Raw genomic sequence first — 26,313 nt, 5'->3', positions numbered from 1 at the left:
TCATATTTCTCAGTAGAATACAAAGGGTCTTTCACGATGTGACCTTTGCTCTTCTAGCTGTCTATCCTACAAAACTATGATACTGTGTCCATCTACTGACCTGAGCCACAATCCTAGGGCTGGTGCATAATAGGATCTTATTAAATGTTTGGAGAATGAAGATATAGATAGATAGATAGATGATAGATAGATAGATAGATAGAGAGAGAGAGAGAGAGAGAGAGAGAGAGACAAAGACAGAGACAGAGAGAGAAAGATTGAAATTCTTAACCAAATTGGTTCTCTTAAAGAATTGAGTTTTATTGGTGTGCAGGAATGGACTCATTGCTAGTTTTTGTTTTTGTTTTTTTTAAATACATTTATTTATTTATTTTTGGCTGAGTTGGGTCTTTGTTGCTGCACGCAGGCTTTCTCTAGTTGCAGCTCTTCATTGCTGTGCGTGGGCTTCTCATTGTGGTGGCTTCTCTTGCTGCGGAGCACAGGCTCTAGGCGCACAGGCTTCAGTAGTTGTGGCACGCAGGCTCAGTAGTTGTGGCTCATGGGGTCTAGAGCGCAGGCTCAGTAGTTGTGACACGTGGGCTTACTTGCGCTGAAGCATGTGGGATCTTCCCGGACCAGGGCTCGAACCCGTGTCCCCTGCATTGGCAGGCAGATTCTCAACCACTGCGCCACCAGGGAAGCCCCTCATTGCTAGTTTTATTTTGGTTACTGTTAATTTTTCTTAAAAGATCTATAAGATTCTTGTGCCTAGGATAGGGAGTATAATGCATCCAGGGTATCAGTGTCTTATAGTTCAAATCTCTTGCAGTTAAGAACCAGGCCTGGAATAGAGGTACTGTCCTGCAGATTGTTTTAAGTACCACAAGGGGATGCTAGAGAGCAACAGAAACTCTAAAGAAACTTCTTTAAAATGTCCCCTTTTGGCCACATCCTCATTTCCTTGGTCTTGGTAGTAAGATGTTTTCTTCCATTTGGGTTTACATTTACTTAGTGGATATGGCTCTGCTGTGGATTACCCATATTTGTCTGCTTCTAATAATTTTCTTTATACCAATCCCTCAAAGAGCTTTATCCGTCTTCCCTGCTGTGTGGAGGGACTCCTAATATGCTTTCCTAGTCCTCAACTTTTTTTTTTTTATATTTATTTATTTATTTAATTTTTGGCTGCATTGGGTCTTAGTTGTGGTTAGCAGGATCTTCGCTGCGGCATGTGGGATTCTCCACTGCGGTGTGCGGGCTCCTCGTTGTGTGGTGTGGGCTTCTCTCTAGTTGTGGTCCACGTGCTCAGTAGTTGCGGCATGCAGGCTTAGTTGCCCCGCGGCACGTGGGCATCTTAGTTCCCCAACCAGGGATTGAACCTGCGTCCCCTGAATTGGAAGGCAGATTCTTTTTTTTTTTTTTTAATTATAATAGAGATTTATTTAAAGTAATACATTTACAGCCCAGATAGTTCTACATTGTACATTTCAGGCTTAACCAACTTCATAAAAATACTTTAGGATAGCTGCATCCAGATTTAGACTACATGATTATTTCTTTGCCCATTCTTCTCTCTCTTTTCTTTCCCGAATAACCTCTTTCAGATATGGTTCAAGGTAGAATTTATCCTCCTCATATTTTGTCCACTGCTCTTTAGGCAAGATCTGCTGCCTCATGGTCAGGTCCAGTGCTCTCTTAATGCGAAACACCCTGTCGTTATAAAGGTTCTCAGGAAGCCTTCTTATGGCTTCTTTTACATCTTCATTCTCATATATCGTATCATCTCGCATTAAGCCCAGTTTATTGAACCCGGCAGCATTGTAATACCATTTTCGAATACCCTCCAGCCACTTGCTTGATGCTGCAACGGCAGGCCTACTCGCCATTTTAACCCGAGACCTGGAAGGCGGATTCTTAACCACTGGACCACCAGGGAAGTTCCTGGCCTCAACTTCTTGAATGCAATCTAAATCAACGTGGTTTTCAGAGGAAAGGAATAATGTTGGCCCATGTATCCACCACGGAACCAGCTAGCAGAGCAAGCGTCTTTGTATCAATTGCTAAAAGATGCCTCTCCTGAATGAACAAATTATGAAAAGTGCCACTGCTTCCAGGGTGACCCGAACTGACCCCATGGTAGACTTTGGGAGCTAAGTTTAGGCTGGATTTCAATCCTCACTCCTTTGGCCAGGCAACCTGGAGACGGAATTCCAGAAGAATTAGCGGACCAAAGGGAACTGAGAATAACATGAGGTTTAGGTATATTTTTTTTTTTTTGCCACACCACATGGCATGTGGGATCTTAGTTCCCTGGCCAGGGATAGAACCCACACCCGCTGCAGTGGAAGCATGGAGTCTTAACCACTGGACTGCCAGGGAAGTCCCCTATATACATATTTTTAAAAATTATTTTCTGGAAATTCTGCAAGGGAACTTTGTACAGAATGAGTGTGCATCCCGTGCATGGAGACACCTGCACTTTCCTAGTTGTCTGAAATGTTAGGTCTTAATCACAATGAGCACTATTTTTGTATTTCTTTTCTGTAAGTGGAATTAACATTCCTTTGTGCTTCAAAGACGCTCAGTTACTGAGTCCCAAGGGGAGGTGTTTAGGATGATCTGCTTTGGTTGTTGCACTGTCAGTTCAACACATTGTAGGAAACATGGAAATTTTCCCTGATGTTATATGAAAGAGCATTTTCATGCACCAGCCTAGCCTGATTTATTCTTTCCTGTGCATTCTTACAGTCTCCTTCTTCAATTCACTGTCTTGTCTGATTATCACAAGAACCATCTATCAGTTAGATTACATTTGACTGCATACATCACAAAATCTAAATATCAGTAGCTTATATAGTATAGAGGTTCATTTCTAATTTCACATCAAAGCAGCCTGGAAGTCACCTAGGCTGATATAGTAGCTCCACAGGCATCAGAGACCCAGAAACTATCTTCCTGTCCATTCCTCCACCCTTTGTGTGTGGCTTTCATCTTTATAATTACCTCATGGTCTAAGATGGCCACTGGAGCCCCAGCCATCAGGCCCAAGTTCCAGGGAGAAAATAAAGGAAGGTAAAAGAGCAAAAGGTACTTGCCTCCTTGCTGAGTCAACCCCCTTAGGAGTCTTATTCCACAACTTCCATTTGTATCCCACTAGCCATTCCTATCTGCAAAGGAAGCTGGGAAATGTTTTCTAGCTGGGCACACTGAGACTCTTGACAATATAGGAGTTTGTTACATAGGGAGAATGGATATGGGGTAGGCAACTAGCAGCCTCTACCACATATGAGAATTCAATCTGTTGCCCAGGACAATACAGAGATTAGAAAACAAAATGCAAGAGGAGTTACACATGGAGAGTTGCTGCATTGTCTTCATACAGTCACCGAATGCCTGTCTATTCAGTGGCTGCTGGGTGGAGTCAATCCCTCCTCCTGTCTTATCTTGAACTCACCTAGCTTCACTTACCATCAGTATATTCTCTATTTCCAGTGCTGTCCTCTCTCCTGGGCTCCAGATTCACATAGGCGATTACCAACTTGATAGCTCCTCCTGGAAGACACACAGGACCCTCAAATTCAAGAGGTCCCCAAATGAGCCTGGACACTTGCTGTTCCTCCAGTGTCCACGTACCGGATGCTCGAGCCCCAGACCTGCATGTCACCTGGACTCCTTCTCCTGGCTCCCTACACTCTCCAAGTTCTGCTTCCTAAGTCACTCCTGAATCCTCCCTCCACTCCGTCTCCGCGACCATCTATAAGGTCATCCTCCATCACCTCTCACCTGGGCAGCGGCCACAGCCTCTTGACTGGTCTAGCCTTGTCCATTCTTCCCTCTCTCCAATACATGCTCCACACAACAGCCAGATAAATTATTATTAAAAAACCCCACCCGCCCGATTATGTCACTCCATACCTTCCTGCCAATCGATGGCTTCTTATTGCCCTTAGGGAGAAGTCAATAACAAGGACTAAAAGGCCCTGAGTGATCTGGCCTCCGCCCACGTCACTTTGCATCACTCTCCCCTTCACTCTGGCCCAGCCTCATCTGTCCCGCTGATGAACTAAGTTCTTTCCCATTTCAGACATCGGCACGGGCGGTTCTCACTGCCTGGAATGCTCTCTCCTTGGATCTCTACCTCTTCATTTAGTGAATCGCCACGATTTATTTGAGGTCTCAGACCCATGCACTCCCAAACCATGCCAGATGCTCACTGTACTTGTCCTTTGAAGCCTTCATCTGCTTTCTAATTATCTGCTCAATTGTAAGTTCCTTGGAGGTAGGCCCCCTCTGTCTTTTTCCTTCCTGTTTTCCCCGTGCCTGGCACAGCACTTAGCACATATTCATTCGATGACACAATCCTTCATTCATTTACTCATTAACTCAGAAGTATTTGTCGATCTTCCTGTCCTCATTTACAGGTCAATGGTGGGGAAAGACTTAGCAAAATAAGTACCCAAATAGTTACTTCATAAGAGTTCTGATCAGAGCTGCAAGTAGAAAGGGAGGGCATTATGAATATACGTAAAAGGGGGCTCCAACCTTGTCTTGGGGGGACAAGGAAAAGTGAGTTTTCTATCAAGGACATAAATGGGAATGTTTCTGCCATCTCAACTTCAACCCCCCTCTGCATCCCCATCCCTAGCCTTACACTGGACCAACAAATACAAACCCAGTGCGAGACAAGTTCAGTTGAAACCTTTTTTAACCCATCAGTTTCCATAACGCTATCTTCTCAAAGCTTCTGATTTCAGAAAAATAATCCAGGAATTTGCCGCTAATTCCTCTGCCTCTCCCTCCACCATTTTCCTGCCCATTTTTCTACCGTCAGACACTCTCTGCCATCTTAGGCTGGTTCTGCTTTTATTGGAACCTGTGTAGAACAAGGTTCCATTATACCAGGCTAAACATGCCCCCCTATTCGTCATCCCCTAGGCTCCTGAAGTGGGTCACCTTGGGTAAGTGAGATTGTGGCGGCCCTTATGAGTTTGCAGTCTGTGATGGCCCCAGGATAATGAACAAGAGGGGCTTAGAGATGGCAAGGGAGCTGGCAAGGGGTCCTAGGGGACTGGACTTAAAGCCCTCTCTCTATGTAAGTAAAAATAGCAGTTTGTAAAAATGCTTTTATTCAAGTTTATATAAAATTGAAGAAATATATACCGAATGAAAGAATAAGAACATCAAGGAGGGTTTGATGGCAGGTCTGATGAAGGTTATAGGGTGGTTAACCGCCAACGAATTCTCCTCCACACCAGCCATCCTTTGACATCAGCTGTTGCTTACAACCTACTGTCATCCTCGAGATGTGATGAGCCTTGGTTGGCAGCCAAGCACTGCTGTGTCTTAGAAAGTCAGCCCACGAACAACGATGAAGTTCCTGGCTGGAATTTAGAGGTCAGAGACTTCATTTTGTGCCTTTTAATCTTTGGACACCCAGATTTCTCGTGGGCAAACCTCCACCTCCCTTATCCACAGGGTAAAAATTTCATGTGAAATCTTTGGGCAGGGGGCTGGGGGAGCCCACCCAGACCCAGACCCAGACCCATGCTCATAACCTGAGTGGGTAAGTAATCCCCAAGACCTTTGGAGAATTCTTTACTTCCTGTCCAAAGCGGCAAGTTGGCCACAAGGGGGAAGCATCACACAGAGATAGCGCTCTGGCTGGACCTGTTCTTTGTTCTGGCTTTCCTATTGTCATCCACAAAAGGAGGGCAGGTGAGCCCCACTGCAGGGGGCTACTGTTCAGCCGTGACCATGCCTTCCTGTGGTCTTATCATGGCCATACTGTGAATGGACCCTCAATGAAGAGTAATTTACATTCATGAATATGCAGGATTTAATTTATTAATGAAATTTAAGCAAATCACTGAAAAAGATAAGGAGCAAATTTGTAGATTCCGAAGAGTCATCATGTGCTGAAAACTGGGAATCAGAGGATCTGGTGCAATGCACTCACTGGTTGTATGCTTTCAGGCACGTCTCTTAACCTCACCTTTCATATGGTCTCCAAAGGCTCTTTCTGTCTGTATTGCAGGGCTGATGTGAGGATGAAGCAGGAGAGCATGGGCGCAAGCCCTTAGAAAAATGGTAAAGCAGGATTGGAAATCTACTAGCACTACACTTTAGGTGAGTAAAGAAAATGCAGCTGGTTAGATCTCTATACTGATGTGATTTTTCTGAGGTGGGCAGTGCGTGTGTGTGTGTGTCTGTGTGTGTGTGAGACTCAATTTGGTGCAACTGAATCGAAATCTTAGCTCGATTTAATCATTTAGACCATCTCTTCAGACCAGGGTGCCAACTGTCCTGGTTCACCAGGATTTTCCCAGTTTTAAAACTCAAAGTCCTGTGCCTGGGAATACCCCTCTGTCCCAGGACAATGAGAACTCAGTGTCTTTGGGACGCTTGCTCAGGCTTCCAATCCCCTTTCTTCTCCAGGAAGACACTGGTGTAATGGGGAAGACGGTTCACCTGATTCAGAGCAGCGAAGAGGAGCCCGGGTCTTTGGATCCCTGTGGAATTCTCTGGATCCTCTTTTGAGGGTAGCAGGACTGGGCAGCTTCAGAGACTGTTTGGGTTCCCGCTACGGCTCTCATCTGGGGCCTTTGATCCCCAAGTCTCCATCTACTCCACTCCTGAAGCTTTGCCCTCAGGCCAGGTCCCCAGCCCTTGATGCTCCTGCAGACAGGAACCAAATGGGCCAGGACTTTGATCGTGGACTCCCAGCCTCCAGAACCGTGCGAAGTAAATGTCTGTTGATTAACGCCCCTACCCTGGCCCCGGAGCTGAGACCCTGCCCCAAGCCTTTCAGTGTTGCCCTGCCGTCCACCCCAACACTCATGGCAGCTCATCTGTTTTGTGTGTGTCGGGGAGTGATGGCCCTGCTTCCTGGGTGCTGGGCCCAGCAGGTGGGCGTGATGCTCACAGGGCAGAGGCCTCCAGAGGCATTGGGGCAGGCAGCTTCACAGTCTTCCAGCCACGGAGGCTTGGTCCAAGAGCTCAGGCCATGCCTGCCTGCAGCCTGGTGTGCAAAAGGGCCTGACTCCCGGAATGTGTTCCTTGTCTCCTCTCCACCATAGGCCTGGGCACTTCTGGTCACATGCTTACCATGGGGAGGAGAGTCAGAAGTGCTGCCTCAGGCTCACTCGATTATGCCCTCTACCGTAACGCCCGTCACTGCCCTTGTCATATTAGAAGTGACAGCATCAGGTGTGGACTTTTCCCAGAAACTTGAAACTCCTCCCACGGGGTGCCAGGGGAAGTGTGCGCTAGCCCAGATGTTTTCAGTCTTCCTCATTCATATTTGGGGTTCTGCTCCCGGGTGGGCGGAACTCTAAGATGACCCCAGGATTCCCAGCCTTTGGTGTACTCACCCCTGCTCCTAGTATTCAATAAAACACTAACCTAGGTGCTGCTGTGGAGGGATTTTGCAGATTCATTGACTCAAGAGAGGGAGACTACCCAGGTGAGCCAGACCTACTCACATCTTCTCTACTGTTCTGAGGAAATCTATGATCCAAAACTCTAGACGTGAAATGACTCCTGCTCTGGATGTTCTAGAATGAGTTGGAACTGGAGACCCCCAAAGGTTAATATGGTGGCTTACCATCCCCCAAATATTGTCCCATTATATGCTACAAAGATGCAAGCATTATATGTGCCTGCAGTAAATGCTGAAAAGCTGGTGTTGATTCTGAACAACGAGCAAAACAGTTTTTACCCTTTACCATTTTCTGAAGAGGTCTTCAGCCCTGCTCAAAGTGGCTGCTTCTCTATTTTCTCTTCCACATTAATTTATTTTACAAATGTTGTCTCAGCTCCCTGATATGCTCAGTGCTATTGTGGCTTGAAATACCCGGTGGCAGCACAGATTTAGTATTGGCAAACCATCTACCCATTTTCAAAAATTTGTGTCCATCACTGGGGGCACTCAGCAATGTGTCAAGGTCTATTAGAGGTCACAGGATCAAAGTAGTGCTTTATACTGGGGGGTCAATTTTATTCGGAGATTAAGAGAATAAGCTAAGTGTTTTCAATATGTCATTTAAAACGTATTTGTAACATTTAAAAGAAATAGTGGTCAGTTTTGGAGGAGAATGGAGCATATGTATGAATCTTGAAGACAAAAACAAGCAATTTCAAAGCATTTATAGACTCATTTTAGGCTGTGACTCCGGACTCTGGGGCCATGTGACCATTCTATTCTACTATTGGCAACCCACTGGGAGATGGTTTTAGAAGACCATTGCCCATCCGTATGGAGAAAAGGAAAGGGGAGGGAGAAAGGAGGAGGAGGTGCCACCTAGGAGTTTATGGGAAGACTGAAGAATTGGTGGTGGTGAAGTTGGTCCATTGCCATCGAAGGAACACTGAAGACCAAGGGCTGGTTAAAGTCATAGACTCAAAAGTTTGAAGCGAAAACTTTAGTTATGGGTTATTTTGTTTGTTTGTTTTCTAAGTTTATTTTATTCAAGTAGAGTTGATTTACAACGTTGTGTTAATTTCTGCTGTACAGCAAAGTGATTCAGTTATACATATATATACATTCTATGGGCTGTTTTTAGCTGTATAAATGAAACTATGCTTTTTTTGGGATACATTTTTTGGGTACATTTGGTATATTTCCAAATATTCAACCAGAGGCACATTCCCTCAGAGAGGGTCAGGATTTTTTATTTGGAAAGCACAGAGAAATAAGGAGTCAAAGTTAAGGATTTTTAAAAAAATATATTTATTTATTTATTTGGCTGTGCTGGGTCTTAGTAGCGGCACGTGGGATCTTTAGTTGAGGCATGTGGGCTCTTAGTTGCAGCAAGCAGGATCTAGTTCCCTGACCAGGGATCAAACCCGGTCCCCTGATTGGGAGCACGGAGTCTTAACCACTGGACCACCAGGTAAGCCCCAAAGTTGAGGATCTGATGGCCAAAATAGACTCTTCATGCCTCATTTGGGAAAGTCACACATTGAATTGCAAGAGCCAGGCCCTTGAGAGAAAAAATAACATATTTTCCCAAATTCCAAAAGTCTTTCTTTAAGTATTCAGTACTGGGGCTTGGAGGACTGAGCATATATATATCTATTTTTTCCTATAACTACAGAGCTAGGAGAATGTAGGCTATGACAAATTCAATTTCCTGTCACATAGGAAGGCAATTTCAAACTTTCTGAACTAGGAGGAGGTGTTTGGGGGGAGTGGAGAGAAGAGAGTAAGACAAAGCAAAGGATGCTGGGAAGGTGGGCAATGGACTCTCTGTGGGTAGGTTTGGGGGTGAGAAGACAGAGGAAGTTTTACCCCATATCCTGTGGGGAGGGGAGCTTGTCAAATTGCCTATACAATAAAAGGGTTAAATTAAATATTTGAATTCTGTGAGCTCTTCCAGGTCTGCAATTCTATGATTCTAAATCTTCTTATGCAGATTGGGTGGATATTTCAAAAATCCAGATTATCAGCTTTGCTGGAATTTTCTGAGTTTCTTCTGATTGTGAAATATCTGTCATATTGGGGTTATGGGGATTACAGAGAGGTATGAGGTAGGGATCACAATTCCTCTGCTCCCAGCTCCCTTTTCTCTCATGAACTGAGGTGTAGGTTGTCAGTCCCACGGACCTTTATGGGGACTCTTAATCTCATGAGCCTTCAGATTTTCTTCTTTGCACTTAGAGAGTAATTCCAGGAAGCAAAACAGTGACCAGTGGGAAATAAAAATCCCAGTGAGGAGACCCATAGGAACTGTTGATCACCTCTTCATCTTATGCTTCATTTTTTTTTTTAAAAAGAGCTGAGATACAGTTTATATACCATACACATTCATCCATTTAAAGTGTACAACTCAATGGTGTGTTAGTTTCTGCTTTATAACAAAGTGAAAGCAATTATACGCCAATAAAGATGTTAAAAAAAAAAAGTGTACAACTCAGTGGTTGTTAGTATGTTTACAGATACGTGCAGCCATCACCACAGTTAATTTTAGAACATTTTCACCCACTGGGAGATGGTTTTAGAAGACCATTGCCCTTCCTCACCAGAATCTTCTTCTCTCAGCCGTGGCAACCACTGATCCGCTTTCTGACTCTACAGATTTCCGTTCTGGACATTTCATACTTATGAAATCATATAATATGTGGTCTTTTGTGACTAGCTTCTTTCACTTATGACATCTTCAAGATTCATCCATGTTGGAACATATGTCAGAACTTTATTCCTTTTGATGACCAAATAATACATTGTATTTTTTAATTGAAGTATAGTTGATTTACAATATTGTGTTAGTTGCAGGTGTACAACAAAGTGATTCAGTTATACATATATATATATTTTTTCCGATTCTTTTCCATTATAGGTTATTACAAGATATTGAATACCATTCCCTATGCTATACAGTAAATCCTTGTTGTTTATTTTATATATAGTGGTGCATAATCCCTTGTATTGATATGCCATATCTTATTTATCCATTTCTCAGATGATAGACATTTGGATTGTTTCCACCTATACTTCATTTTGTATGTCCTGCAGTGTCTGTGGTTCTACTACTAGGCACCTAACAATGAGACCTATTTTCCTTTCCTAAAAACGTAAGTGGACTAGGAAAACCTGATGTGTCTGGGATTCAGACAAATCAAGTTCCATACTTGTCAAGTGGTGCATCAAGATGGTGCTCAGGAAAGAACTTCAGAGATGTCAGGGTCTCATGTTCCCTCAGAGGTGATCAGCCTCAGGAGACTTGACTTGCATCTACCCAACTTACTGAAAACCCCAGCCCAAACCAGCAAACCACCTGATAAGTCAGGAGCTATTTTGTAAATTTACAATGCCTCCAAACAGACCTGGAATCAGGAGTTGGCTGGTTGATACATGATCTCCCTGTAGGAAAGTCTACATGAGAAGTCAGATTACTACCAGAAGGTTGCCTTGTGAGTACCACTGCAGGTACAGGGGACTGGCTCTAAGGAATTGACATGTAAGCCATAATAGCTGGACAACTTTGATAAGTGTCTGATAGGCATTCTTCCGGTCAGGGCGTGGTTTCTCAACAGTGCTGGATAAATACTGACCAACTTTTGTTGTTTTCACCATCTTCTTCTCATTCCAAGCTGAACACTAGCTTTCTGTGTATATTGAGATTTTATAATGTAATTATTTGAAACAGTAATATCCAAACTTTTTTTATTGTGCACCCCTATGATTAAAACTTTTTGAGTGCAAACTCTATATATGTTTATTTATTTATAAAATATATATCTGTACTACTACCAATTTGTATATTAAAATGGAGATTTATTTATTTCTCTAAATTAAATTGAATCTAAATTGAAATAGTAATTTTTTTTTTCTATACCCCAAATTGTCTTGTCTTCTCCACTTAAAGAATACTGTTTTAGAATTTTTTGTTTTTGCATTAAATCCATCCCAGACTTAAAGTTACACTTTAATCATCTGATTTTTTACTTGTGTTGACTCTCATTTGTACTGACCTTACAAATCTATCTTTTAAAGTAGGTTATTTAGATGAGATCAGAAAGGCTGCTTTATCTGTTTTATATTGATTCCATTACTTTCCATTTTAGGTAAGGTGACATTTTCTATTCATTTCCCAAAATTCCAGGGGGCAGCCTACTGCAGCCTTCTAATCACAGACAAAAATCTTACAGGAGCTAATGTTCTGCACTCAGGCTTCTCTGAGAAGAGAAATGGTGGAGATGAGTGTCTGGGGGTGTCACTCCTAGCAGGAATGTGGGTTGATGGCACCAAGATGGTGAAACTGGGGTTCGTAATAGAACTTGGGAATCGGCAAGAATCACTGAGCGGCAAAGCTCTTGGAAGCAGGCACTGCGCTCTGCCTGCCTGACTATGCCCCCTAATGTAGTGACTGAACTGTAGAGATGTCAGAGGAACTAAAGTGAAGCTGGAGCCCCAGAGCAGAGAACATGATAGTTCCAGAAAATTCTTTGGTCATAATTGAGAGACACCAGTAAATTAGGATTTGGGTACCCTGGAGAGAACACTTGGGGTTCCAAATAAAGGATTTGCTGAGTTCCAGATGAAAAGGAATCTGCTTCCTGAGAGACAGGGTTGCTAAAAGATAGAATTCTGTCCTTGGACTACGTCAGTAGTTCTTTACATTGGTTGCAAATTGGAATCACCTGAGGAGCTGTTAAAATTACTGATGCCTGGGCTTCCCTGGTGGCGTAGTGGTTGAGAATCTGCCTGCCAATGCAGGGGACACGGGTTCGAGCCCTGGTCTGGGAAGATCACACATGCCACGGAGCAACTAGGCCCGTGAGCCACAACTACTGAGCCTGCGCGTCTGCAGCCTGTGCTCCGCAACAAGAGAGGCCGCGACAGTGAGAGGCCCGCGCACCGCGATGAAGAGTGGCCCCCGCTTGCCGCAACTGGAGAAAACCCTCGCACAGAAACGAAGACCCAACACAGCCAAAAATAAATAATAAATAAATTTTAAAAAAAATTACTGATGCCTGAGTGTCTCCAGCCCCGCCGCCCCCCCCCCCACCCCGACCCCGGCCCAGAGATTCTGACTTCATTTGTCTGGGCTGAGGCTTGGCCACTGGATATTTTTAAAAAAACTTCAGCTGATTCTAATGTGCAGCCAGGGTTGGGAACCATTGGACTAGAGGGAAGAAGAATGGAGTGACCTCAGGAGATACAGGAGGAAGCTTGGAGGGAAGAGAACAGCCTAAGTCATCCTAGAGGCGTGAACCACAGAGCCTCCTGTGACCTCATTCCCCAGGCCCCCATCGACACTGTGAAGAGTGTATTCGGAAAGAGAAGGCAATGGGGGAAAGGCTGGGATTTCTATGGCACCTCAGGAAGGTGGCCATGGAACCTTCTGTTTGGGGGCTACCGTCAGTCTTGGTTATAACAGTAGCTGTGATCCAGTAACTCCTTTGTGACGACAGTGCAGGACACAGAGAAAGTGCTCCATAAGTGGCATCTGTTATTGGATCCTTCTCCTTCCCAGTCCTTTCTGGGCCTCTCTGCACGGGTGTTCTCTGGCCTAACATCTTATTTCCCTTCAATTCCACCATTTTCCAGGCATGGGAAGGAAGGCAAGAGAATGGCTTCCTCTGACCTAGAAATACCTGGGAGAATCTGGTACACGGTCTTCGGCAGGCATGAGAGTGAATATTCTGCAGCTGCAGTTCCCAAAATGAATTCCTTAGATGCTGCTTTCTGAAGATGTTCTCCTCTGTGTCCATGCAAGCTTGGGAAACGCAGCGAGCTTTAGTGCCCTCATTGAGATTCACGCTGCCCCTCAGGAGAGAAAATGCTCTGAGATCTTCCACAGAAAGAGACCTGTTTGTTTTTCTTTAACTCTCGTGTCCCAACTCATCTGGCCGTGGAATTGTTTTTTTCTGCTCAGCACATTAACATCTTGCCTCTTTCTCATGACACACTTTTGGGAAACTGCCCCAGAAACTACAATCGGTGGCTTCATTCACAAAGGACAAAGAAGGCAGCTGCATCCTGTACACACGAAATGGGGCAAGAACCCCAGTTGGGCCCTGGCCTCTCACTGAAACTGTGCCCTTTTCCACCCCCTCTACCACCCCCTTCCTGTTGCCATGGCAATGCCCCTGGAGAGTTAGGACCAGGCTCTCTATTTCTTTCCTACACCCCTCCTCCCCACCCGCCTTTGTGTCTAGAAGAGCGCTGAACACGCAGTAGGTGATGTTTTGAAACACTGATTGATGGAGAGTTGGGGGGGTTCATTTGGACCATCTGCAGGTGGGCTGGGGAGGAGGAGACGGCATCCCATGGTTTGCATCTATATATCTGGTAGAAGAGCCAGCCAAGAGGGTGGGAGAGTGCAGGTCTGGGAACTCACATAGCCTTGGCATTGCCTGTTGTTTTGTTTTGTTTTGTTTTGTTTGTTTAGTGCTGGATCACAAATATTTCACAAATTAGGGATGGCGAAGGGCACATCCAAAAAAGAAAATATTTTGATTTCTTGGTATGTTTGGTTCAGGGGTGAATTTTTCTTTCAGTAAAATTTCTGGTCATGTTGCAGGCTAGGATGTTGTTTTTGTAATAAATAATTTTCTTTTAAGTCTGAGAAGAAAAGGATGTCCTACTTTCTCCTCTGTCTCTAACTGGTGACCGTATTTTCAAAGACCCAAACCAGGACACAGCCTGATTAATACACAGCCTCACAGAATATTTGAAATAAGGGGTCTGACAGGACTGAGTATTTGTGTGTGTGTGTGTGTGTGTGTGTGTGTGTGTGTGTGTGTGTTTAGATTTATTTTTTATTGAGGTAACATTGGTTTATAACATTATATGAATTTCATGTGTACAGCATTATATTTCTACTTCTGTATGCCCTATGGCGTGCTCACCACCAAAAATTTAGTCTCCATCTGTCACCATATAGTGATTCCCTTTACCCAGTTGGCCCTCCACCCCATGCCCCACCAGAGGGTACTCTGGTAGCCCCTACTATGATCTGGGATAGATATTTGAAATGGAGGTGCCATTCACTCTGAGAAAATCGGGCGTCCTAGCTGCTGTGCTTGGATGCCTCATGAGTAGAATCATTTCTAAACTATAGAGTCAGTGAGGCCAATTTTGGTATCCATTGATGAAACCTGGGTACTATCCACATATTTTCTAAATTGATGTCCACATTTAAAAATTGTATCTATTGCTGCAAAGAGAAGCCTTCCCAGAGAGGGGAAAAAAACCCCAGAAATTCTATTCAGCGTCTAAGTACATGAAAGACCCGGTTATCTCCAGTTTGCTCTGCTGCTGCAGCCTGACCTTGGGCACTCTATGAATGAAAGGTTTGTGGGCATCTGCCTGATGCAAACCAAGTGCCTGGGAAAGCCTCACACTACTGTTTCTGTCTCCCAGCCGGCTGAGAAGGCTTCCCAGGGTCTGCAAGTACCAGTTCTTCAGGCGTGAGCGCTGGCGGAGGATTATAATTTAAATCAGCTGGTTCTTACTTTCTTAAGTGTGAAAAAAGGCCAGTGGTTAGGAGTGCATGCATGTGTGCGTGTCATGGGCTAGCATTTGTGGAGAATCTGCTGTGGGCTGAGAACTGTACCTATGAGATATATAAACTGATGCCTGCTTATTGATATCTGTATCTAATAGATAGATATCAATTTATATTTATCTATCTATTGATATGTACATATTTACAGATAAATATAAATATATACCATTTTATATATGTCAGATATATAGCTGTATATATTTATTTCAGATATGTATCTGAATATATAGCAATATATATCGAATATGTATCAATATATCTATATCTATCATTTAATTTTATTTTTATAACTTTGTTTTAGTACTAATAAGGAGAAAAGGAAATGGAAGCTGAAAGTGGGTAAATACATAATATGAACCACATAGGTCAGCCTGTAAATTTCAGCTTATTCGTATTCAGCTCTGACTCCTTTAAAGAGACACTTGGGGCTTCCCTGGTGGCGCAGTGGTTAAGAATCCGCCTGCCAATGAAGGGGACGTGGGTTCGAGCCCTGGTCCGGGAAGATCCCACATGCAGCAGAGCAACTAAACCCATGCTCCACAACTACTGAGCCTGTGCTCTAGAGCCCGAGAGCCACAACTACTGAAGCCCACATGCCACAACTACTGAAGCCCTCGCGCCTAGAGCCCATGCTCTGCAACAAGAGAAGCCACCGCAATGAGAAGCCTGCGCACCTCACTGAAGAGTAGCCCCCGCTCACCACAACTAGAGAAAGCCCGCGCGCAGCAACAAAGACCCAACGCAGCCAAAAAAAAATAAATAAAATAAATTAAAATAAAAAATAAAAAAAATAAAGAGATGCCTGTTTCTTTAACCTTGGTCATGGCCAAGGGGCATGTTTAAACCTCTGATAGGAGAGCATTTTCATGAATGAGAAATATGAGTCTCCCCATCTGCCTGCCTAGGGCCCACATTCCAAGTGGGATGATCAACACAGCACCTACCTCTTCTTGCACGATCTTACAGAAGGACCTACCTCTTTCAGAAAGGACCACAAGACTGTAGACTGCAGACGCCAACAGGACACAAACAGTATTAGAATAGGCGCGTAAAACGCAAAAGCTACTTTTGTATATAACAACATAAAAATTCTTATTTCCCTAAGTCAGTTGGAAGGAAGCATCAAATCAAACAAATTAAGACTGTAAGATGAAAGTGGGATGAATTGGGAGATTAGGACTGACATAAATACACTACCATGTGTAAAACAGATAGCTACTGGGAACCTGCTGTATAGCACAGGGAGCTCAGCTCCGTGCTCTGTGATGCCCTAGATGGGTGGGATGGGGAGTGGAGGGAGGTCCAAGAGGGAGGGGATGTATACATATAGCTGATTCACTTCGTTGTACAGCAGAGACTAACACAACATTGTAAAACAATTATACTCCAAATAAAAAAAAAAAGACTGTAAGATGAAAGGCTGGGAACCTTGGATTGTATTGATTTCTGAAAGAATGGTTGGTTAGCGCAAAGGAATGAATAATTAATGAAATTTCAGGGTCCACCCTCAAGAGTCTAGACTAGCACTGTCCAGTAGGAATATAATGAGAGATGCAAATGTGAGCCACATATGTAATTTTAAATTTGCTAGTAGCCATGCTTAAAAGGTAAAAAGAACCAGGTGAAATTAATTTTGACAATGTTACTTAACCTAATATATCTAAAATATTATCATTTTAACACATAATAAATTGTTAACAAGATATTTTACATACCAAGCCTCAGAAATCTGGTATCTTATACTTACAGTATATCTCAGTTCTGATTAACCACATTTTAAGTGCCCAGTTGCTGCATGTGGCTGGTGGGTACATACTGGAAATCAGATTCAGACCTTTAAATAAACCTAACCTAGTAGTTATAAGGCTGGAAAAAAAAAATGGAAGCCATCTAAATATTTGACAATGCTGCATAAACAATCATCCATCTATACAATGGAATCTTAGGTATTCATTAAAAATAATGTTATAGAAGAGAATTTATGTAAAATGTGTTCAAGAGATAGTGGGAGCTAGAGTCTAAATAACACTTATTTATTTTTTGCCAGAAAGACATTTTGTTTATTTTAGATGAAGTAAACTGAATAATATACAAACATCAATTCTCTCCAACAGAGTTAACAGACAATTACATTTAAGTCAATGTCATTAATAAATGTGGATCCTGATAATTCAACATATGACCTGAGAATATTATCTATGCTACTTTTCACTCTAATTTCACCTAAAGCAATAACTATACTTTATTTATGTCCATGATCATAAATTAATAACACCTCAAAAAATTCAAATTCCATCTAGATAGAGCAATAGCAAGTGTTAAATAACTCTTTAAAGACGGCGTGTTCTAAAGGGGAGCAGAGAAATGGAGCCGGAGTGAAAGAGAGTTGTCGGGGCAACACAGGTTTGTTCATTATTTGTTTCTTTGTTTCAGATGGGAGAGATTAGAGTATGTTTGCTTACTGATGGAATGGGGGGAACAATTGATAAGAAGTGAATTGCAGAGTGAACTTTCGAGCTGGTGAAAGGAAGTTGGATGGAGTGCAGAATGGAGACAGTGGCGTTAGGACCAGGCAGTTCATCCTCTGTACCAGGGAAGGCAAAGCATGTGGGCACACGTGTGGGGCTGGGAGATGGCAGGGGAGAATGTAGAGGTTCTCTTCTTATTGCTTCAACTTGCTCGGTGAAATAGGAAGCAAACATTGTTGTATCCCGAAGGAGTTACTCCAAGGTGCTACACATGTTTCTCTCCGTTAAGTGGGAATTACGGGCATTTTAAATGATCTTCTTTTTGCTTTTGTAGTTTTGATTTCTAACAAGTGTGTAATATTATATATTTTTTCTTAGTAGTAGGTGTCATCTCCCAGTGCCCTCCTTTCCTGCTGTTCATAAAGGTGATCCTAACCAGTCCTGCCATTTACCCATTTTATGTCCTTGAAGGAGTTACTTGTGTCTTGGTTTCTTCGTTAGTAAAATGGGGGATGTTGATGTCTGTGCTATTTAATCCACTAGGTTGGAAGAGTATTAAATGAGAAAATGTAAGCAAAAATGCTTTGAAAAAGAATCAGCAAGGCATGGATATAAAATGTTCTTGCTGTGGTTATTTCTAGTCTTGATAGGGAAGTATGAGGCAGGGGTGGGATCTAAGAATAGGATGGAATCATCAACTCACCTCTCACAAGTTACAAAATAGTTTTAGGAGCAAAAACTACTTTTCTGATTCAGACAGTGCTGCATTCTTTTGTTAAGCTTCTGATTAAAAGCTTTATGCTAAACCCTGGAAAACAAAATATGAAACATGTTTCCTTTGCTGTTACATTAAGTTAACTTGATTACTTGATGCTCTAAGCTAAACTGTTTCCTACTGAGACACGTTTTTCTTTTTTGGCTTCAGATACATTAATTGTGACATTTACCCACATTTTTGCATTTGTATTCAAAACCACCCAGAGAATATAAAACCATGATTATTCTTTTGTTATTTTTTTTCAAATTACTGTAATTGCATTGTTAGATATGCTTCAGCCCATGGGCCCTGCTGATTTGTCATCATTAGACACCTTCATAGAACTCTACTAAATAAAAAAATCACAAGATGAAGATAAAACGACTTATTTAAGGCACTTTGCATGAATTAAGTAATGATAGTGGAGTCACATAACTTTTCCTCAAGTATAATTCTGAACTGCTTTTGTGTTTCCTGGCATTTGAATATTTCATTGTCAGCCTCAAGGATTATAAAATGAAAAGACAATACAGAGTTTTTGCTGTTGTACAATGTGTAGACTATTAAAGATAAATGCTCGTTAATCTTTGCTTTCAACTTATTTACATCTTCTCCTTTTTTATTGTTAGTGTAACCCCAGCTTTAAAGACCATTTTGAAAAATGAGAAAAACACAACCATCTCTTCATCTGAATATAACCATTTCGTATTCTCGGTCCATCTTTGTCCTTTCACATATACAGCCTTCCATGGCTGCAATATAAATTGCAAGGTAAATTGTACGTATACAATTTTGAATATGAATTTGTGGAGTTGCATTTAAAAGAGTGTTTTTCAGGTACAGAATAATTGCCCAAGTTATGTCAAAACTTGATTGTGTTAGAAAAATACTGAGATCAGGAGACCTTGTGGGGAGGAAAACCCTCTGGATGGGGGGTCAGGAGCAAGACCTGATGTGGTTGTGGTGGATGTCTTCTCAGACGGTCCTTGATTAAAATTTTGAGCATTTTAAGCTCCTATTTTGATGAAAATCCTATGATTTACACTGTCTCAAAACAATTTCAACAACGAAATGTTTTTCGCAATCGCTGTCGCTTATTTCACACACCACCATGTTTCAAGCTTGTGGTAGGTTGATTGCAAATGTGACCCCAATGTTTTACCCCTCCTTGTACCCTCACCCTTTGCAATGTGACTTTGCAACTATTCCCATTAAGAAATACAATCTGTTCACCATCCCTGGAATCTGGGCTGTGCTCCTGTTATACTTTGGCCAGCAGGATGCAGCAGAAGCAATGGTGTGTCAATTCCAAGCTTAGGACTCAGAGCTTGTCCTCAGAGATTGTGTGCACATCCACAATAGCCTGCACCAGCCTGCCGGAGGATGAGAGACCATGTGGATTAGGGCCAAGTCAGCCCAGCAGAGGCTCAGCCCCCAGCCAACCACCGGCTGACCACAGATGCATGGGTGAGCCCAGTCAAGATGAGCTGAGCAGGCCCAGGTGAGCAGATCTGCTCAGCTGAGAACTCATACATGGTTGCTCTTTTAAGCTACTAAGTTGTAGGGTGATTTATCGTACAGAATTATTTTGGTAATACATAACTTATATAAAGTTGTATCACATTTTGACCCTTGGCAAATTCTATTGGATAATTTTTCCCCTTGAGTTTCTATTGTCACAGTAAGTTAATATTGGAGTGGGAGGCTATAGAGAGGACATATGCTTGGCTTCCATTGCCATCACCCATCTTCCACGAAAGGCCAAGGATTGGTAGAGACTATAGATTGACTGAGAAGTACTTTGAATCCCCATTGAATGCTTGAGCTCAGACAATCTACCTTACGGCTTTCATGCATCTTTCTTCAATGGGCTGAATGTGAAGTAGGACTGATGTTATTTTATTTTTTCCCTTTTTTAACAAATCCATCAAGCCTATAATCTCCTCTCAACAGAGTTTCAAGTGAGCAGGAAACTGAAAAAGATAAATGAAAGTTGGAGTGGTATTGTTAAAGGAGAAATGGTCTCTGTAACTGCAGGTACCATCTAATTAACCTCAGAATCAGGCAAGGACCCTGAGAATAGAAGTGCCCAATTCACAAGCAACTAACTCAACCATCTGAAATTTAAGCAATTCATCCTTTTGTAGGGGAGGTGCTGCGGCTGCTGTTGTTATTTATTTTCATGCTAATTTTAAATGATTTAGGGTATAGATGTACCTTCATTCAGATGCAGTGTTTCTCAGTACAGTGTGTGTGACAGGTTCCTCCTATGGAGTTACGTCACTGATGGGCTCAGGTATCTCACAGGTCAAGTGAGTTCCCAGACAGCAATAACCCCTCAGCAAACAGCCAGTCTTGTCCTCTGTATGGCATTGAGTTCCTGATTTCTTATTAATATGCTCTGATAAGGAGGTCGATTTAATCTCTTTGAGGAAGAGGCAGAATGAACTAAATCTGTTCTTCCTCCATCTTTTAAACATTCCTTGTACATGTTCCATGGTAAAAACGGCACATACAATTACTATCATTTTTATTTTTAATTAGAAAAATTACTTCTGCTCCTTTCACACATCTTATTGTACAGGAAACAGTCTTACATACGTATCTGAAATAATGTACTATCACACACTTTGTTTAAAGGCAAAGCACCACAGGTAAAGCTAATCAGCTGTCCAGGGCTCTCACCTTACGGGATCTTCCTTCCTGATTTTACATTAATTTCTGAAAGTCAGAAATGTCATCTCCCAAAAAATGTTAAGGGGTTTGTAAAAAATAATTACTTTATTCAATATGATAGCTGTAGAAATGGAGTATATTTTCTTTAAGAAACGAAAAACTAAGAAGAAAATGCCAGGTAACATCACTGGCATGTCAATATAGACCAGCAGAAAAGATTCTGTTGTAAGCCTGTCTCCTTGATACCAAGAAGACATTCTAGCCCAAGCTTTTAATATGCTTCCTGTGTTTTCACTAGAGGCTTCTTTTCTGCTGCTTTTCATTCATCCTTTTCCATATTTCAAATCAGAGTGTTGGTATAGCCTTTAAAACTTCATTAACAGGAGCAAATCCAGTATCCATTGATTTATTCTCAAAAGGCACTCTCACCCATCAGATTGCCCGGCAGTTTCATTCTCATGAATACTCTAGCCATGGGAAAACTCAACAGAACACAGATGAATCCAGTGACTACAAGAAGGAGTCTAGGGCCTCCCTGGTGGTGCAGTGGTTAAGAATCCACCTGCCAATGCAGGAGACACGGGTTCGAGCCCTGGTCCGAGAAGATCCCACATGCTGTGGAGCAACTAAGCCCGTGTGCCACAACTACTGAGCCTGCACTCTAGAGCCCGCGAGCCACAACTACTGCAGCCCGTGCGCCTAGAGCCCGTGCTCTGCAACAAGAGAAGCCACTGCAATGTGAAGCCCACGCACCGCAAAGAAGAGTAGTCCCCGCTCGCCGCAATTAGAGACAGCACGTGTGCAGCAACGAAGACTCAACGCGGCCAAAAATCATAAATAAGTAAATAAATTTATATTTTAAAAAAAGTATAAAAAAAAAAGAAGTCTATTTAGTTTTGGAGTGTTTGGTGCCTTGGATCAGTCGAGCATTATGAAACCTAAACCTCCCACTGTAGACAGAAAGCTGGATGTGAGTCCTTCATACTATATTGTCCATTTACTCCCTAGGCCAAGAAAGCTGCGGGCCTCTGCTGCCCATGCTCATCAGTCACAGAGTCAACGCTTGAAGTTCGACAGTAACATCATAAACTGTTCCTCCGGCGATGAGGAAGTAAGACACCACCACCAGAGCGCACACCATCACGGTCAATGGCAATGTGCACCCAGGGTGGCTTCTTCAGCCTCGGACTGGGTCATTCGAACACTAAGAACAGGACTCGGTACAAAGCCTCCGTGTTGGTCATGGCAGGGGCGGCATTCCACAATTATTTTTAAAATTATTTTAAAAATTTGTTTTATTCAAGTATAGTTGATTTACAATGTTGTGTTAATTTCTGCTGGACAGCAAAGTGATTCAGTTATACATATACATATATACAATCTTTTTCATATTCTTTTCCGTTATGGTTTATCATAGGATATTGAATATAGTTCCTGTGCTATACAAGAGGACCTTGTTTATATTTTTTTAAAGTTGTAAAGTACAGAAAAATAGAAGGAAGAAAAGTAGAGCCTCATAATCCTATGAATAGTTTTGGAGCATTTATTTCCAGTCTTATAAGTATTTTTCTGGACATAATTGGAAATGCAAATGAATAAACACACAGAAGACACATATAAAACCTAAATGGGGGGAGGAGCAAAGTCAGAAATTCAAGTGGATTTGGAAGACGAGTGCCACGTGCCATTAAAGAATGAGGGTGATCCAGGAGCCAGAGGGTGGTGGTAGTGAGAGCAGGGTGAAGTTGTGGGCAGGCAGGCTTAGGTCAGGACTTGGCAGAGAGCAAAATTCACCATTAATAACAGAAAGCCGAGCGGACGTAAATCTGGAGCTTCGTAAGTGCCAGGCATCGTGCTAATCGCTTTCTATATGGTAACCCATTTAATTCTCCTGACAACCCTGTGATTAAAGTGTTACCATTACCCCCATTTACACAGGAGGAAATATTAAATAACTTGCCCAAGGGTGGAGCTGGGGCTCAAATCCATGCCGTCTGTTTACAGTGTACTTCCCTCTTAAATGCTATGTGACTATTTTATTATTTTCTTTATTATCGTTGTCGGTCTGGACTCCCCACGGGACTCCAACAGGCACCTTAGCCATTTAGAAGGAGCGCGTTTGGCACAGCTGTGGAGAGTGTCACCTCACCATTGCAGTGATTTCTTGACTTTCAAGCATGTTCCTCTGAAACCGAAATCTGAGTGTCATCCATCACCGTTGATTTGTGCTAGTGCCTATCAGTACCTTTTCTTCTTTCCACTTTTCTTTCAGAACACAATAAATTATATTCAAACGGCAGTCATGGAGGAAACTTTCCTTTCCTCCTTCATCAACAACGCTGATCGATGGGCGCGAAAGCCCCCGGCAAGCAGCATCTGCTCTAACTCAAGGATCCCCGCCCGGGCAGAGGATGAAATTAACAGACACAGAGCAGTTTTGCAGCTCAACATTTGTGCAAGTCTGGCACATGCACACATCATTAGCAACTCTATTTGAGAAGCAGGATCAAGGAGGTGAGCAGGAGAGGGGATCTCATTAAAGAGATATTCAAGGAAGAGGAAATTCAGAGCATTTAGGTAAAGCTTCATGGCTAAAATAGCTGAACAAATAGCCAGGTAAGTTTGGGAGGTGTTGACAGACAATTTACATAATTTTGCCTCTGCATCTTCCAAAACAGAGTCGTGTTATGCTACCTATTTTACTTAGCTCCGTGGGCTAAAACAAAGCCTTTATGAGGGCAAAGGTTTTGCTGTCCTGTTCATTGCTGTAATCTGGGCTTGTAGCATATAAAATTAAATATTCATGGAATGAGTTAACGTATACTTGCTCAAAGCTTACCTTGACCTGAGCTAGGCAGATAAGGTCTGGCATGCTCACCAGGAATCAAAGCAATATGCATGCCAGAAGAATGGTAACTTCTAACTAAAACTGATTGCTAATTAAAGTGTATGGAATCAGTGGTAAAATGTTAGTGGAATGCCTCTCGTGTGCCCACCATTATTCTAGGCAACAGAGGAGATACAATAGAAGCACAAGACAAGGAAGATTGTGATTGGCCAGGCATGCTCTAAGTTCATTACTAAAGGCTTGCTATTGGCCAGGCACGTTCTAATTTCATCATTAGCATTAGCATGTTCAATTCTGTCAACACCACCTACGGGGTAGGTTGGTAAAGTACAAGTGTGATCATCTCCGTTTGACATACAAGGCAACTAGTACCAGCTCAGTTTAGTAACTTGCCCAGAGTTCTAGGCTGGCAAATGTGGAGCTGGCATTCCCCCTGCCATGCTCTTTACTGCCATCCTCTGTGTTCTCAGCCCGTTAGGAATTTACCCTTCATTTGAGGACACAAAAGGAACATATATGAAGCAGAGAACAACTAAATCTTAAACTCTGTGGCCCTGGCAGCAAAAGGGAGAGGAGTAAGTGTAGACTGGAGTTTTGAGAGAGAAATTCTGGAAGGGGGCTGTACTAGATCTGTCTAGAATTCATCATTGGTTTGTTTGTATATCCATGTCTCCATTCTCCCATCTACTCATCCACTCAATCTTCCCATACACTCACCTAACAAACATTTTTTGAGCTCCAACTACGTACCAGGCCCTGAGCACTGTGGTGGTGGCTTTTGTGCTGAAGTAGTCATATGTTAGCAGTCTTAGCTTCTCTGCCTGGGAGGGCTAAGATGAAACCACCCACACGCACCAACAGAGGGTCTCCTCTAGGCAGGACCGTTTGGTGCTGTCTATCAAAACTGAGAATGTGCATACCTGTAGTACTGCAATCCCGCCTGCTGGAATTTACCCGTGGTGAAGTGACCTGTGCACAAGGGTATTCTCTGCTGTACTGTTTTCAACAACAAAGTATTAGAAATAGCCCCACATTCATCAAAAGGGGACTGCTTAAATAAAACATGAGAGTACACCCAAAGAGATTACTAAGCAGCTGTAAATAGAAGTGAAGAAGCTAAAATGAGAATATCTTTAAGACATTTAAGTGAAAAATATCAAAGAGCATATGTATAGTGGGCTACCATTTAGGTAAAAGATGGAGAATATAAACATACTTGGTAGGATATCTATAAAATATCTCTGGAAAGATACACCAGACACTGATCACATCTGTGGCTTTCAGTGGAGGGAGCAGGTAGTTGAATGGCAGGAGAGATTTTCACTGGATACCATTTTGTATATTTTGAATTTTGAACCTTATAAGTGTATTGCCTATATTCCCCTACAAAACACTCTTTTTCTTTCAAAAATTCATGCACCCAGACCCAAGTATTAGTGGTGTATCTATGAGTGCCAGAGTTTTCATTTTGGTCCCCTGAATCTTTCAAGGCACCGAGAATGGAATCTTAGGTGCCAGGATGGAGTGACATCTGGAACCCACAGCAGCCTGACTCGTACCTGAAGTGCTGTGACATTTGGTTTCTGTCCTTGGCTGGCCCGGATACCCTCCCCTCTTCCTCTTCCTTGGCCAAGGGTCTTCTCCCCAGACCTTGGGTTTGCAATTTGCAAGACGGTGGTCAGGGTGGGCCTCACTGAGAAAGTGACATTTGTTCAAGGCTTGAAGTCGATGAGGGAATGAGTCCCGAGGGTATTGGAGGAGGGATTCCAGAAAGACGGAATAGCAAGGTCAAAGAACTGGAGGCAGGAGTATGCCAGGCCAGGTGGCAGGTGTGCCTAGAATGGAGTAAACAAGAAGGAGGGAAGAGCTGAAGACAAAGGAGTAGGCGGCAGTCTGTGTGGGGCTGAGGGAGGTGTGGACGGGAGGTCTTCCTCTCCCTTCCTTGAGATTCCACATCCAGACACTGCCTGTTTGTCCATCTCATGTCCCAGTTCTGCCAACTGGTTGCTGCCTGGTTCCTGAGACCCAGCCCCTGTCCTGCACTCAGATCTGGTTTTGGTTTCACGGCCTCATGCCCAGTCCCGGTGACCAGACCTGGGACCTGGTCTCTCCCAGGTTGGGGAATGGAGCCCGAATTCCGGTTTGCACTGGAAAGTGCAGCCAGTTCAGTCCCCACAGGGATTATGGACACCGTGAGGACAGACAGGGGCAAGGAATCCAGAGACTCATCTTTCAACCCCCGTGCTACGTTGGGCTTCCTCACAATTCTCAAATGGCACACCTTTACCTCGGGTACCCTTGGACTTGGATCGCTCATCTTCAGTCGCTCCTTCCCCACCTTGTGTGACTCGCTCCCTATTTCACTCAGATGAGTCTCAAATGCCCTCCTCCTCAGGGAGGCCTTCCCTGACCTCCTGATGTAAGGCAACACCTCCTGTGCCCCCAATCCCCTTACTTGCCCGAATGTTTTCAATATACATATGGAGGTGTTTGTTGTCTGTCTCTCTCCGCTTGAATACCAGAGTGGGCGCAGTTAGGACTTTATCTAGAACCCCCAAACCTGTGGGTGGT

General features: G+C 43.0%; 1 protein-coding gene across 1 annotated transcript; it reads right to left on the bottom strand.

Moving 5' to 3' along the window:
* Window positions 1-1,400: 1,400 nt before the first annotated feature.
* LOC309627417 (cytochrome b-c1 complex subunit 7) lies at window positions 1,401-1,873 on the bottom strand. Its single transcript, XM_082389301.1, has one exon. It carries the CDS (start codon window positions 1,863-1,865, stop codon window positions 1,530-1,532), a length of 336 nt encoding a protein of 111 aa, XP_082245427.1. The 5' UTR covers window positions 1,866-1,873; the 3' UTR covers window positions 1,401-1,529.
* Window positions 1,874-26,313: the final 24,440 nt, after the last annotated feature.

This window comes from Balaenoptera borealis, assembly GCF_965194805.1.
Source record: "Balaenoptera borealis genome assembly, chromosome: 4".
Classification (NCBI taxonomy): Eukaryota; Metazoa; Chordata; class Mammalia; order Artiodactyla; family Balaenopteridae; genus Balaenoptera; species Balaenoptera borealis.
This window is presented reverse-complemented; position numbering and strand designations above follow the sequence as displayed.